This window comes from Danio rerio, chromosome 14, assembly GCF_052040795.2.
Source record: "Danio rerio strain M-AB ecotype USA chromosome 14, GRCz13ab, whole genome shotgun sequence".
Lineage (NCBI taxonomy): Eukaryota > Metazoa > Chordata > Actinopteri > Cypriniformes > Danionidae > Danio > Danio rerio.
In genome coordinates this window covers 14,326,615-14,343,683 of record NC_141034.1, presented here as the reverse complement: position 1 = coordinate 14,343,683, position 17,069 = coordinate 14,326,615, and the positions used below count along the sequence as shown (strand labels likewise).

The window sequence follows — 17,069 nt, the reverse complement described above, 5'->3', positions numbered from 1 at the left end:
TAAACACATTTCTAGCATATAAATCTTTATTTTTTTGTACTATTTTTGATAAAATTGTTATTATGTCAAAAATAGTAGCCTAATGAATATCAATATTTTGCATGTATTGAATTTAGAAATTCCAGTATCTTGACAACACTACACCTTAGTTAATCACTCTGTCCAACTGAACGTGTTTGTAGCTTTGTAACACATTGGATAACAACTCACAATATAAAATAAATCATATTTTCAGATTTGAAGACATGCAGAAATTTACATTTTCAAAAAACAAACAGAAACTGCAAATCAGGAGAGGAGATAGGAGGCTCAAGAGGTATGATATGTGTCACATAACCAGCGATCGCTATCAAGAGATCGCTGGTTCTCACACGAACTCTCAGGACTACACTTTCGCATTCCCCAGGACTACACATTCATACATGCACTTCTCCCAGACATGCACGCCTGGTCATTCATCTATCCTGATTGCAATCACCAGCTGAACCTTGTCACAGACTGATATCACACCATACATAAACCACTCATTCACTCACCCTGGTTGCTGAGTCTTGTTTGTTTTACGGTGACATTACAACGCGCTTCTCTGTCTTGCTTTCTTTGTGTTAGACCTTAGCCCTGTATTCCCTGTTCTCCTGTTTAGCCGCCTGCCTTGTGACCTGTTGCCTGATTTACGACTACGATTTTGGATTTGCCTTAATATACCCGATTGTACCTGATCTGACCATTGCTTGCCTGACGCTGAATAAACCTGCATATTTGATCTTACCTTCTGTTGTGAGTGTCACTCGCCCCAGTCGTTACAGAAGACTCGGCCAAGATGATGGATCCAGCGGGAACCCAGATAATGCGCCTGCGTCAGGGAGAACGGTCCATCGAAGAGTATGTGGAGGACTTTATTAATCTGGCCCACCGTACAACCCTGAGTGAGGTATGCTTAATGATCTTCTTTCACTGTCCGAACCCTTATATTCCCACATGCCTCTGAACAATCCCCACTGGAAGTTAGCTCAATATATTGATCTTGCTCTTCAATTGAGTGGATCCTCCTTCACCATAGGTGAGGTGGAGGAAAATCCAAATAATCTTTTGGGGGGGGGGGCTGTAGAGAGCAAGACCCGCTGGCGACGGGGCTTGCGACTCAGTTTCCACAGCCAGCTCACTAAATGGCCGCTTCCAGTCAGCCAGCTCACAAGATGGCTTCCAGTTCCAAGTCTGTTCCTGCCCCTGAAAGGCCATCTCCAGTGCTGCCAGACCCTCCAGAGCTGCCAGACCCTCCAGAGCTGCCAGACCCTCCAGTGCTGCCAGTCCCTCCAGTGCTGCCAGTCCCTCCAGTGCTGCCAGTCCCTCCTGTGCTGCCAGACCCTCCAGTGCTGCCAGACCCTCCAGTGCTGCCAGACCCTCCAGAGCTGCCAAACCCTCCTGAGCTGCCAGCGCCTCAGCCAGAGCTGATGCCTCAGCCAGAGCCGATGCCAGAGCCGACGCCACAGCCAGCGCCTCAGCCAGAGCCGACGCCGTTGCCCGGGTGGCCGCCGCCGCCTGAGCTTCCCGAATGACCGCCGCCGCCTTAGCTTCCCGAACGGCCGCCGCCGCCTGAGCTTCCTGAACGGCCGCCGCTCCTCGCCTTGCTGGTCCCAGCCCGGCTCCTCGCCCTGTCGGCGCCATCCAGACAGCTCACCCAGCCGGCGTCATCCAGACTCCTCACCTTGCCAATCCCAGCCCGGCTCCTCGCCCTGCCGGCTCCCTACAAGCCTCCAACCCTGCCGGCTCCTCGCAATACTCCAGGTCCTTCGCTGCCACACGATCCAAGACCACTGCAGCTCCACTCTCCGGGTCTTCCACAGCACCACTCTCCAGGCCCTCCGCAGCTCCACGCCCCAGGTACGCCCCAGCTGCATGGTCCTGGCCCTCCATCCCTCCCCCTGTTCTGCCTCCGCTCCGCCTCCCGCCTGAACAGTAGTGGAGTGTCTGGAATCTACTCTAGTGGGGGGGCTATGTTACATAACCAGCGATCGCTTTTAAGAGATTGCTGGTTCTCACACGAACTCTCAGGACTACACTTTCGCATTCCCCAGGACTACACATTCATACATGCACTTCTCCCAGACACGCACGCCTGGTCATTCATCTATCCTGATTGCAATCACCAGCTGAACCTTGTCACAGACTGATATCACACCATACATAAACCACTCATTCACTCACCCTGGTTGCCGAGTCTTGTTTGCTTTACTGTGACATTACAACGCGTTTCCTTGTCTTGTTTTCTTCGTGTTAGACCTTAGCCCTTTATTCCCTGTTCTCCTGTTTAGCCGCCTGCCTTGTGACCTGTTGCCTGATTTACGACTATGATTTTGGATTTGCCTTAATATACCCGATTGTACCTGATTTGACCATCGCTTGCCTGACGCTGAATAAACCTGCATATTGGATCTTAGCTTCTGTTGTGAGTGTCACTCCCCCCAGTCATTACAATATGGCTCACAACAGACTAGTAAATGAGAAGTGGGATAATTAATTAATGTTTTTTTTTCCTTTTTGGTGTTACAAGTCACAAAGCTTCAAAATGTATTGCTAAAAGTCAACTCAAAAGCCCTATTTATTATTAAACCATTTATAAATCTATTATAAAAGTAGATTGCCTTATGAAAGTGGTGGCATTTTAGCGGGGTGAATTAGAACAATATTTTTTTTTAATGGGGGGGGTGTATTGGGGGGTCTTTGGGGCTAAGCCCCTTATCCCTTTCGACCCTAGCAACGCCCCTGGCACAGCCTTTGGCTGGAGAGTGTCTAGTTCGGGGAACACAGCATTTATTTGCAGACAATGTTGTTCTATTGGCTTTTTCCAACTTTGACCTTCAGCATGGAAAAAGGTGGTTTGCCATCTCCAGGTTGGAGGAAAGTCCTTACACCATGTGGAGTAGTTCAAGTACCTTGCATCATGTAAACATGATTTACACATTCTTACATTTATTGATGCTGTTAAAGGCCTACAGGTTATATGAGGGATTATACATGTAAGAAAAGTCAGAAATGAAATACAAAGTTTATAAACACATAACATTTACTTTTGGGCTGATTCAGGATTTCTGAGTCTATTTCAGGTTCGGGAGCCTTGTGTGTGTGTGTGTGTGTGTCTCTGGAAGAAGGGGGTGGGGGGGGGGGGGGGTCTTTTGAATGTCTTTTGAAGTTTGGGCACCATCTCTGGTTTACCTATAGATAAGTGAGGTGTCACAATGGCCCAGACTTTGTGGCACCAGGAGTCATAAACCCATGCAGAGGAGACTCAGACTCCTTTATAAAATCAATAAGTAATTTTTATCTACAGACTGTACGTTACACAAGGAATAGAAAGAAAATGATGTCACCCATAGGTTTCTGAAGAGCGCAAAAGAAGCCACAAGTAGGCGTGGCCAACCGTTGCCATTTTGTTTGCGCGTCATCACACCCACGGCGGGATACAAAACAAGGGCAAAGAGGCGGAGAGTGAGTGAGCTGGCATTTGCTTAGACCTGGCTTTAGACACACATTACTTTGGAAAAATGCTTATTACTTTATCACCTGTGACTCGTTTGTATTCTGACCACATGTGCTTGGCTGTACACTATATCAATAAAGTGTTTAGACTTTTAAAAATACTGCAGTAATACATTGAGCCACTAAGTATTGTTCTCATGACGTTTTCCTAAAGGAGGAAAATGCGAATTACTTCAAAACACTTCAAATATGGTCTGTGTTAGTAAATGCAAGGCTATTGATGAGCATAACACTGTATGATGACACTTCCGATGACTGTTCTACAGCCCACAGCTAATCAATCTGTCTGATTCTGGAGTGCATTACAGCTCTAAAGAGCATCATAAATGATAAATGATCTTAAATAAAACAAATGCAATAATAGAGATGGTTTACAAGTATATAACTTTACTCACATGGGAAACGGAGGCCACGTGAATAGTTTGTGAGCACAATTAAGTGCACAGAGCATGCCATATCATCTGATAATTGTAGGAAATAATCCCAAAAGGTAACTGACTGTGTAAAGCCACATAAAACAACTCCAAAACTCCAAAAGTGGTTTAAAGTTAATAAGCAACATTATAAAACAATATCTTTTTTTATACGCTGTATAATTAATGTTATTATGACAAAGTGAACTGCTGTCGTTTCACTATTGTTTTTTTTTTTTTTTTTTACTTTTAGAGATGTAACTTACTCCAGAGACAAATATGTATTTAGTCAGAAATTAATGCCTGAATGACACTTTGTATAGTAGCAGACAAGAGACGTAATCGGTTTTAGCTTTTTGGGTTTCCTCAAAGGTCCAGTTTAGGGCATCAAGAACATGCAGATTGCCTAAACCTGTGTCAGCCTGGACAGACTGCAGTTATGCTACACCACGCCAATGCTTTTGTATGGATGTCTGACTACTACTGTGTTCTCTCAAGGTATTACTGGAGCAAAACGACAGCACTGGTTACAGTGAAATTTGTATACATAAAAATAATAATATATGTGTAGCAAGTCTAGAACATCTACAATTTTTTTTATTAAATGTCATTAAAACAAGTGGTTTAAAACCATTATGAGTTTATTCTGTTGAACACAAAAGAAGCTATTCTGAAGAAAGCTAAAAACCTGTAAACGTTGACATCCATAATAGATCATAGTAATTGTAACGACGGGGAGTGACACCAACAACAGAAGTTTGGATCCACGTGCAGGTTTATTAGAATTGTCAGGCAAGCAGTGGTCAATACCGGCAAACAGATGTATGAGGGCAATCCAGAGTCGAAGTCAAAACAACAGGCAGTTAGTCAGAGGCAGGCAGCAAACAGCATTAAAAAAATAAACAAGGCAAAGGATTAAAAACACAGCAAAGGCAGACAAAGGAAACGCGTTGTAATGTCACTGTGACAGATAACAAGACTCGGCAATGTGAATGAGTGTGTGTGTGCTGCTTAAATACTGTGTGTAAGGATCAGCTGTGGGAGTCTAATCAGTGGAGACTTGGAGCAGGTGTGTGTGTGTGTGGCATGACTGAATATGTAGTACATTTACTGGCAGATTTGTAGTTTCATGAGTGAGTGTTTACCAGCCACATCTGGTGGTTTGTTCACTAGTAAACATGACAGTAATACTACAGAAGTGAATGGTTATAGATTTCTAACTTTCTTGAAAAAAAATTTGTTTAACATAGTAAATGATGACAGAATTTACATTTTGAACCATCCCTTTAATTATCTGTCCTACCAGGCTTTTCTAAAAGTTCTGCTCTTTCGAGAGCTTCTCTCAACCTGTAGGTCTAAAAAGCTTTTAACAGATTTTACAGTACATGTAATTGTTTACAACAACTTGTAATTATTAGATGTAGTGAATGTTTAATGAGTCTACTGCAGCCAAGTTATTTTTTCTAGAATCTGAAACTTTAATTCTGGAAAATGCTGTAAAAATGTTGCTAAAGGCTTCCTGATGATATCACACCTAATTCTTCTTAGTTCTTCGAGTCTCTTACAGTTAATATCTTTTTTTTCTCAAACTTTTTGTTTGCTTGTTGCAAATTTCTCTCTATAAATTTTATGTATGACAATAGGAATTATCCTAAAAAAATGGCTACACATTGCGACTTTGAGAAATAGTTATCAAGTAACATTTAAAGGGGTGGTCCACTACGATATCATATTTTAAACTTTAGTTGCTGTGTAATGTAGCTGATTGAACAAACAGCATCTCTTAATGTAAAATGTTCAAAGTTCAATGCAAAGGGAGACCTTGATTTTTACAGAGTTAGCTTAACAAAGCCAACAATGAACAAATTTTAGGCACTACAAAAAATACTGAAAAATTACCCGCCCCCTGTGAGATAAAAAAGGTTCATTTATTGCGCACCCACACTGCGCAGGTAAGGGCCATGGCCAGAGGCGCTAACATTACTGCAGAGGGAGAAATTGCCATCCTGCTATTTCCACAGAGCTTCTCTGTTTCTGTATTTGGGCTTCCAAATGACACAACCCAAACACAGAAGTACTTACAGTTGAATATTAATTATGTTCCAGAGGACTATAAAATACATAGCAAGCATGATTTGACAAAATGCAGCTTCCAGAATCCCTCCCTGTTCAGTGCTGGATTCGGCTAAAATCTCCTCAAAGATGGAGAAAGGAGATGCTGTGAACTCGAGCCACGACCTGTGAAGAAGATTTTATTCTCTCTGTATGAAGTATTTTCTAAGTGTAAAGCAGTTAATTTTCTCTTCACAAAATGTATGTAGTGTTTGCAGCAAACATGCCAGCATGTGTTAAAAATACTGTGTAAGATGAGTATGCCTGCACAGGAGCAACACTAGGAGAAGGCTGAGTGACTGATTGTGTAGAATAACTGAATATGTAAAGCACTGATCATATATGTATGAAGGTATATGTGTCAGAAGTTAGAATGAGTAACATATTATCAAATTATTATCCTATCATAACAATGTATGTAAACACTTAGTTCCTTTACATAAGTTGCATCTATACTTTGCTGACATAGACCTGTAACATCTCTGTTAACATGAGCTAGTGGGCTGAGAGCCAAAAATAGCAGGACCCCTCAGACTAAAAACTTATTCAAAAATGGTCAAGAGTTAAAAAGAGACATAGGGATGTGTCAAATAATCCTGTATAAAGATTGTAACAAACACAGATACTTCAGAAGGTGTCCAGGAGAGACTTCAGAATGCTCTGGGGTCTGCTCTGCTCTTTCTCGGCTTTATTATGGAGAATAAAGTATATTTTCTGATATTCAAAACCTCGGTCTGATAATTTGTAATTGATGAGACGTCAAATTTACGACAAATGGCGCCCAACGTGGGGCTGGAAAGAGATGGACGGGTGACACTGGACATGCTGGGGCTTGGAGGAAAAACAAAAATATGTGGCTACGATAAAAAACGGTAAGCAATTTTCGCTTATACGTTTGTGTTTTTTCTACCAAGGACCTGCTTGTAACGGTAAAAAGTCACTTGAACTGTTTCTCCAGCTATAATGAACTACAAGTAAAACTAAAAAAGTAAAAGTAAACATAAAAAAGGAAACAAAGGGGTTTTGAATACCAGAAGAAAATAACAATTTGCATGCAAATGATCTGTGTTTTCTGAAGAGGGCCTTGACGGAAGGATAAACGTTAACTAGTAACTGTTACTCATGTTTGGGAAATGTTTTAATGATGAAGATTATGCCTAGAGCATTTTTAAGTTTTAAAAGGAAGTTCTTAAAGTATGGTGACAGTTAAGAGATTAAAGCAGATTAATAAAGTATAGAGAGAAGCGCGCAAAGACCTCTGAGTACCCGTTCTGTTTTAATAATAATAAATATTATTATTCAGGAGGCTGGGGAAAAAGGCAAAAATCCTGTGAAATGCTATTTTTACTGAAGAACAGTAAAGACGGGAGCAGAAGTAACAGGTCACTCAAGAGGAGTGTAGTGGAGAATTCTGTGGTTACCGCTCTAAGGTTAGAGGCTGCTCGGACAGGTCACTCAAGAGGAGTGTAGTGGAGAATTCTGTGGTTACCGCTCTAAGGTTAGAGGCTGCTCGGACAGGTCACTGAAGAGGAGTGAGGTGTATTTATGTAATGGTAAGTATTTGTGTATTTGTCTGTGTTGCTGGGGTGCTTAGAAGCCTTCACCTTTGATCTAGAGAGACTAGAATAGAGGTGAGGTTCAGGTTACACAGTGTAAGAGATGAGGTTAGGACGAGTGAGAAGTATGATTGTGTTTAGAAGTATGTTTGCAATAAGAGTGAGTTTAAAAGATTTATCATTTTATATTATAATATAAAAGAAAGACTGCATATGTTGTGTGATTTAAGAACAATAAGATAGAGAGTGATGCAGTTTAGGGAAGATATTATGATACAAAGGAGGATTAAGCCTCATAAGATTAATTGAGATCATATTGCATTTAAAAGACACAGACTGAAAAGAAGAATATACTAGTTAAACATTTTTCTGAATAATCTCTGTGTGTTTGAAGTGTTTTTAAGTATGAACTAGGCAGAGAGGTGACTGAAATTCCTGACATGTCGACAGTCTGGAAGAAGGTCTGCTTCAGGAGTGGTAAGAATCTGTCTATTTTAAGAACAAATGTTTCACAGGACAGATAGAAGCTAAAGAGTAAAGATATATTATAAGAGTATTAAATAAATAGAAATAATATAAAGTAATGTAATAAGATAAATGAAAAAAGAAAAAATAATGATAGATTTAATGAATAAAAAGTGTTAATAAAAATGCAACTGGAAGCTATACTAATAAATATTAAGAAATTTAAAAATTGAAGCATAGAAATATCTACATATGGATATAAATTGTTATATTAATAAGAAAATAAATTTTATTAAATTAGTATGAATAAAAATAGATGTTAATAATTTGAGTAAATAAACAATTAGAAGAGAAAAACTTTGATGAATATGGATTAATTGAAGAGTTAATGATCAAATGTTTAAAGAAAATAAGTTTAAAGAAAAATGAATTAGGAAAATCTAGGAGACAAAAATGCTAATTTTTGAAAAGGAAAAGAAGCATAGGAAAATGGAGAAAAAAAAGTCCAAACATTGTTTAATAGAATAAAAAGAGAAGATGTTTAAAAATATATATTAAATAGATAAGGTAAAAATTAGAAAAAAACGAAACATTTAAAAGAAAACAAGATTTGGCTTTAAAAGATACAATTATGTTTAAGTGCAATGAAAAAATTGTTGTGGTTTAAGTTGACTGTTGTCATCTGTTTTAAAGTCAGCTACAGACTGTCATCTGAGCCAACAGCTATTTGTAGTAAAGCAGTGATTCAGATGTAAAGCATAGACAATGAGGAGACATTAAAGAACATCATAGAGTGAGTTTAAAAAAAAATGTATAATTAATATTTTATGTACCTAAAAATTAATTTAAAATTTAAAATTGCATTTCAGATTGGAAAAATGCTTAAAGTAAACAAACACGTGGAGTTAAAATAGTAATATGAACTCTAGCTATTGCAGTAAGGATATTGAACAGGTATATTAGACATTAGGCCACCATATAGTACTGTTGAATTAAAACAGGTATGGAAATGTTAGAGAAATTAAAATAATGTAAGATGTAATGTAACTAGTGAGGAAACGCTAGAATAAGATTAGGAAAAATAAGTGAAGCACAATCTGAAGCCAAAGAAATTAATTATAAGAACATTTAACAAATAGAAAATTAAGCATATTTACATATGATAAAAATGATTGAGAATTAGAAAAAATAAGTTGTTAAACAGTAAACAAAAATAGATAAATAAATAAATTAATTAATAAAAAAAATGGATAAAAGGAGTCTTTATTTGATGAAGGAAAAAATGGGGAAAAAAAAGAGTCATGAGCTAAATTCTATATATATTAATTAAGAGGACATATGGATGAACTTTGGGGGACTGTAGTCTCATACCTACCAGACATCTCTGAGTGCACTGGCAAATGGAAAGGTGGTTGAAAAACACAAAGAGCAAAATGGCTGTGGACACTTGTGACATGAACATTATGCCCAGGATTTACTGAGGACTGAAAAAGCTACATTTGTTCAGAGACATTCAAAAGAGACACTAACAAGAGACTGATGAACTGATCAAAGAGAAAAAACACTCCACCAGAACTATACATCAGATGAGTCAAAGAAAGAAGCCAGCCCAAAGAGAGAGGGGGAAACTGCAGCACCAATCTGTGAGCTAGTTGTCTCAGGTTGCGAGGGGGGATAGTCTGACAGTCCATCTCAAAGTAGCTCCAATATTCCAAATGAAGTACAAGCATTACAGAAGGAAAATTAAGAACAAGCTACCCATTCTTGAATCAAATCAGACTCCTGTCAATTTTAGAGAAATTACTATCATGCAAATTTTTAAGTAAGAAAAAGTGTTATAAGGTAATTTTAAGGTGAAACTTTAAATATTGAATGATATATTATGATGAATGTTAAATAATTTAGGTTTAAGTTTTAATAGATTTAATCATAAAAGTCCTTAAACATTGAAGGATAAATTACAATGCAGCAAATTGACTAAAGAAAAAGAGAAAAAGCTTTTGATAAGGCGAAAGAGAAAAGTGTTTAAGAAAACAATATAAGGAATTAATAAGGAATAATAGTTAAAACAGAGCAAAAAGAAATTTACAAAACATACAGTAAGTTTTAGTCAGCTGATAAAAAAAAGTGCATCAAAATTGTATAAACAACTAGTTTAATGGGAGTGCCTTAGGAAATAATTATGAGCCAATAGAAAATAACTCAAAGACAAAAAAGGAATTAATATATAGATCAGAAAATAAATTAGCAAAGAAAGAAGTGTCAAATTCCAACTAAATGATTGTCATTACAGGACTGAGATGCAGATGAAATCAGCCAGCACAGTGAGGGTTAAAATTAAATCAGATATAGATCTGCCCAGAAAGAAAAAACACTAGATGCAGAAATAGGTATTAAACACTATTGAAAAGTTTGTGTAAAAATAGGAGCATTAATAAAAACATTTACTGTAATATACAATCTGTCCTAGACATTTCTATTTAAATTTAAAGTAGTAATAAATGTATAAATGACTAATAATTTTTGATGGAATTTAAAGGCAATATTTACATATGAAGACAAAACAAGATTATGTTTAGGTTATGATTTAAGAAAATCAATAAGAAAAGATTTTCCAGCTGAAGTTCATATTGTATGTGAAGATATGTTCTTTATGATGGTAAATATATTAAGTGCTTAGTTTCTATTGAGTTAATTTTAGGTAACTACCAGAGGAGGGTAGAAACTTGTTTGTACTTGTGTAGCTTGATGAATAGCAAACACTGTATAGACCAGAATGCATAAAGGGTTAAAATTAGGGAAAATATTTTAGGATGAACACTGTCACCATATGTGGATGATTGAATTATCTGCAACTTCGCAGAGCTCTAGTTCAATTAAAAGACTTGACTGGAGACCATTGCTCCAAACAGTGAGATGATGACTGTTTTTGGTGTTGACAGGATTGAGAATTATTCTGTAAACAAGCACAGTTGAGAAACTATGATGAGTAGATGATTAGAGGTAGCATCAGGAGCAGATTATGAAGCAGGGATAGTTATTACATCTGTGACAAGAGAAGTATTTCCTAAATTTTGAAATGCCTTCAGAAATAAGTTCATAATGGGTTTGCATTCATAAAGTATTCATGAAGTTAATGAATAATCAATAAATAAAAACATTTAAAGGAGTATGAAAAAATATGAATAAAGCAAAAGAGAGAATAATTGTATTATGCTGAATTACCAGAAATGGCAGAATGAGATGAAGATGATCCATCAAGACCAACGCTCAATGAAATATGTGAAAATAATAAACTTAATGGGATTAATTTGCTAACAAGTGCATTGGTGAGTGATGGCATGGAAACTGACAGAAACAGGCATCTAACACTGCATCGCATGAACTGCTATTGGGTCGACCCCTGAAAGAAACCTTGCATGACCCTTGCAAGAAACCACATGAAACTTTGCATAAAACCTTGCATATAATCTCACCTATAACCTTGCACATAACCTCTTGGAATGGTTTGCAAAGATGTCTAATATAGTAGGGACTTTTATGAAGAAACAAATAATTGCCATATGCAAAGCGATATCTGTGCAGGAAATCAGAAAGGAGCCATGTGAGAGAGCAGAGATATAAGGTCCAATTGGTCCAGCTGATCGAGTCTATCTGTGGATGCTCTGGAGAGCTCAGGAGGAATTGACTATATCTGGATGAGGGCAAATCCAACAGCTGCCAAAGTGGATGCCATTAATGGGGTACCAATGCCTCAAAGGAGCGAAAGGAAACAACTCCAGCAAGGAAAAGCTGACCAGAAACAGAGGAGCCTGAATATTCCAAAGCTCTAAACTACGAAGTTCAACTTGTGGAAGGAGAAGTTTATCAGAACAAAGTAAAGAGTGATTCTGATAATATGCCTGAATACCACATACAGAAGTGCCACAAGTCAAGGGATGATGAATGCACAACTACAGATTTCAAAACTCAGACTCTTAACCACACATCTCCATTAACATCTATTAAAGTCAAGTGAAGATGCTGATAGCTCAGAAGAAGAGAAACAAGGATGAGCAAAGATCAAGATCAACATTTGATGCTTTTTATGTTTGCATATTGATTTTGTTTGCATATTGCTTTCATGGTACCTATGTATAATATCACTTCTGTATATTCTACATGAGTTTGAAAACTAGCAGCTAGCACTGAACCAACTGAATACTTATGCTCAAAACATTGTTGTCTTTGATGTGTTAAGAGAAAAACAGAGTAGTCTTTTACTTCCTTCAAATCAAGAGGGGAGATGTTTGGCTGGACTTCTGTCAAAGTACGGTGGCATAATCTGGTCAATTGATAACTGCTATGTGGCTAATATCAGTCACAAGATAGAGGTAATTAAGAGAACTGGATTATGAAATTGCACTTTGGGGTTAAAAGACAATAATATTAAGACTAATGTCTTAAGAGGAGGGATTGAAGAAGATTTCTATTCTCTCAGTGTGAAGTATTTTTTAAGTGTAAAGCAGTTAATTTTCTCTTCACAAAATGTATGTACACTGTTAAAAATTGTCCCGTTAAAAAACAGTAAAATACTGGCAGCTGCAGTTGCCAGCAATGTACTGTTATTTTACAGTATGTTGCTGTAAAAATACATGGACTACATTGATTTACACAATACTCAAGTGAACTCATTTTGCTCACTGAAAGCAACTGCCTCAACTTGGTCAACTGCTGAATGAGTTTATGAAGTAATGTGCTATACATGCTTAGAAGCATACTTATAACGATAACTTATTTTAGTTAATTAGAAAAGTTCGGTTTAACTCTAATGTCTTATTTTTCACAACAGCACACATACATGTAAATCTGGAATCACCAGAGAGATTCTGACTGCATCAGCAACTAAACAGCCGCTATCTTTAAATAGAGAAACATGCAGAATAACATCAGCAGTTCATTGTTCATCTTTAACTCATACACTGGCTCTACTCTCCTCCACAACGGTGACAGACAGAAGAAATTAGCTTCAGGTTTTACAGTAAAATACAGTTTTTTCCTTGATTTAACAGTAATCTACTGGCAGCTGTGGCTGCCAGCAATCTACTGTTTTTTTACAGTCTATTTCCGTAGTGTAAATTAACAGTAAATTACTGTTAAAATACATTTTTACACTGTGTTTTTACCTCTCACACCTTTAACCCTTTAAACCCCAGAGCATATACTTCAGTTTTTACTGAAGTGTCCACACTACTGAGTGTTCAAGAAACATGGAGCAAAGCTGAAGTGAATTAATTAATTAAATGACTAATTAAATGATGATTGAGGATTAACAATGACTAAATGAAGAAATACTGAAGGGAAAAAACAAGAACAGAACATGCAAAACTTTAGTCACAGCTTTATAATGAAATAACCTGAAGAACAACAAATGATTAAATCATTTAAATGATCAGCGGATGATTAAACAACTCTACAAACATCATCTCCAGCTACACTTATTACTTAATACATGTATTTTTGTATAACATCTACTAAAGTTCTTCTTGAGAAAAAGTTAAAGTTTTACGTCACCATCATGGAGAACAGAGTTTGCTTTAGTTGGGCTCTTAGCCCTTTTATTAAATGGCAGAGTCTGTTCTCATTCAGTATAATAAAATGTACTGCTCCTATTCAATGTTAAATCTATTGTTTTACATTATGTCTATATATGGCAATGATTTCTAGAAGTTTTTAAGAATATCTTGGACAATAACACTGCTCTATGGTTTCGCACTCAAAGAGACATCAATAATCAGCGGATGAACCTCAATAATGGTGACAACTAACAAAATTAAAAGTTTTACTCACAAACAGGCAACTGAAAGTCTAAACATAAACAACAGCAGAATCAAACACAAATAAAGAAAACTGTGAGACCATTATACAACATTTATTTATACCGCAATGCATGCTGGGATATTTGTACCGTGCCACTCCCAGCATGCATTGCAGCATGAAACATTTGAGATGTTACCATTGTTGAGATACAAGGTCAGATTCATGAGGTCTAAGTGTGTATTTGTCATAACTGAACTGTTTTTGTATGTTATTTCTTAACTGTTAAGTAATTACGGAGGTATCTTTTCTGTTTCCACTTCTTATTAATTAAATTAATACCTGCAACTAAGCATAACATCTATTGCATGAGGCCCTTCTTTCAGATTTATAACAAAACATTTATCAGAACTAATTTCAGACAAATAGATTTCTCTATTTATTGACTTTCCAACTTGATTGCTATAATACAAGCATTTCATTAAATTTTTATTATAGTAATTGGAGAGTCTGAATTAATAAGTTCAAGGGTGAAGAGCCCAACTAAACCAGCTCCTCACTCCATTACGGTAACACAAAAAACACCTTAATTTCTGTTGGATCTCAATGAGAATAGTATGGAAGTCAAATCAGTCAGTAATAAGTGTGTGTCTGCTGTTGTTTGTGGAGTTGTTTAATGATCCTCTGCTGAGACTGAAGCTGTTTTATTTTATTTTATTTTATTTAATGTTGTAACTCAAGTCACTGTTTGTGTTTCTTGTTTATTTTCTTCAGTAATTGTAATTATTAACAGCAGGTGTTCATCAGTGTCTGAATTCACTCATTAGTGTTCATTAAAACTGTCAGGTGAACTATATTAGTTAACTAGTGTATGAAATAGTGAACAAGGACACAAAGTGTGATTTCAAACACAGACTTCAAAACATCGAATCTAAACTCTGTTAGCTCACAGTTTTCTGCAGTTGGTTACTTTCTCGAAAACAAAAATGTTACCCAGAAAGCACTGTTTTTAACAGAATATTACTGTTTTAGTGAAAAAAACATTATTTTACTGTAGAATCTGACTGTTTTTTAACAGCAATTTTTTACAGTGTAGTGTTTGCAGCAAACATGCCAGCCTGTGTTAAAAATACAGTGATATGTCTGTGTAAGATGAGTATGCCTGCACAGGAGCAACACTAGGAGAAGGCTGAGTGACTGATTGTGTAGAATAACTGAATATGTAAAGCACTGATTGTTTATGTTAAATACTTGTATGAAGGTATATGTGTCAGAAGTTGGAATGAGTAACATATTATCAAGTTATTATCCTATCATAAAAATGTATGTAAACACTTAGTTCCTTTGCATAAGTTGCATCTATACTTTGCTGACATAGACCTGTAACATCTCTGTTGATATGAGCTAGTGGGCTGAGAGCCAAGAATAGCAGGACCCCTTAGACTAGAAAACCTATTCAAAAATGGTCAAAAGTTAAAAAGAGACACATAGGGGTGTGTCAAAAACATAAATAAAGGAGAAGGAGCAGGAGAGACTTTAGAAGGTGTCCAGGAGAGACTTCAGAATGCCCTGGGGTCTGCTCTGCTCTTTCTCGGCTTTATTATGGAGAATAAAGTCTATTTTCTGATATTCAAAACCTCCGGTCTGATAATTTGTAATTGATGAGACGTCAAAATTCACGACAATATGTGCGCCCATAGGCATTCTGATCTAAAAAGTGAGGCATGTTGAGGCGCATTGTGGCGCGTTCATATCTAATTGTCCATGGTTCATTTTTTTGCTGAGGCTGTGAAAGAACTCTTCTATGGCTCAAAGCTGCACTTAAAAGTAATTTATGCATTCTAGTCTTAATTTAAATTTCAATGTAAGAGGTAATTCATAACCCTTAGCTGTGCCACAAATAGGATTTTAGATGACAACATAGGCATAAAATAATTACTGAGTTGCTTTATTAATTTAAGAACATTTTAAAAATAAATCATATTGAATCGTAGATTCCTAAGAATTTACTAAATTCAACATATATTTGACATTAAGGAATTTAGATGAATATATTATTATATACACTTATTCAAAACGGAAACAATAATACATTTTACACCATGTTTTATTTAAAATGTTAAAACTGTTAGTGCTCAAACTTTAAGTGGCTGACAAATAATGCCTGTTCTTTTTAATTTACACAATTTGATTAAACAGCTTACCGTCAAACAAATTATTCCTCTCCTGAAAGATTCAAGCTCACTAAAAATCTGTAACTTGACGCAGTGTGGACGATTATTTATCTACTGTACTAAAACACCATGGATACTCTTGTATTCCAGCTTCCTGCACACCACTGGAGGGAGCTTTCTGTTTGGTCACACACTTGAGACACATAATATAAACTGTTTTACAAGAGAAGCACCAAAACGTAAATCGCCATTTAGCTCTAGATATTTAGCAAAGTGAAATTTTGTCAACATCTGCCTATCCCAATATAGTCAGCAAGGTAACTAGAAAATTTGTCATGTGCAGTTCTTTACTCCACAGTGTCAACACAAACACCTTCTAGGCAACTCCTAACCACTCAAGAGACCTTTCAAGCTGTCTTAAATATCTGGAAGTGTAAGATTCTTAGCTTTAGGAAATTAGATTACTTCTGTTTATACTTTAGTTTGTAAGTAGAAGTAAAATTCTTGAACTTTAGACTAAAATAGCATTTTAAGAAGCTTGACAAATATGGGCCCCAGATTGTTTCACCTTTGCCTTTTGGGGCCAGAAGAGATTCTGTGGCAATTAGCTGATAATTGCTGAGGTAAAAAAATAGATAAGCTGGGATGTCATCTCACCGGCTGAAAGTGCAGTCAGCAGGCTCCGATTCATCTTCAATAGAAGTTTTCACAGACAGTCTGTGTGGTGATAAATCCATGCTTTCCAACAACAGTTGACAGGTCATCCTGCAAAAGAATTTTTAATTAATTTAATTTTTAAAAATTTAATTTTTAATCAGTGTCCTGAGAAAAAAAGTAATTCACAATGCAAAACACAATAAGTTTAGGAAACTCATATTTGGAGATTAAATACTAATACTCATGATAAAAATTCATTAAATTTAATTTTCTTTCGCTTAGTCTCTTTATTCATCAGGGTTTGCCACAGCAGAATAAAATGGCTTCCAGCTGCAACCCAGTACTGGGAAACACCCATA

At 36.7% G+C, this 17,069-nt stretch overlaps 1 protein-coding gene across 1 annotated transcript in view; it reads right to left on the bottom strand.

The window, feature by feature from the left end:
* cnga2a (cyclic nucleotide gated channel subunit alpha 2a) overlaps positions 1-16,817 on the bottom strand; it is a 92,003-nt gene extending 75,186 nt beyond the window's left edge. The window contains 1 exon segment of the mRNA NM_001044746.1: positions 16,711-16,817. Within this exon segment, the coding sequence (NP_001038211.1) occupies positions 16,711-16,817 (107 nt within the window).
* Between the last annotated feature and the right edge of the window lie 252 nt (positions 16,818-17,069).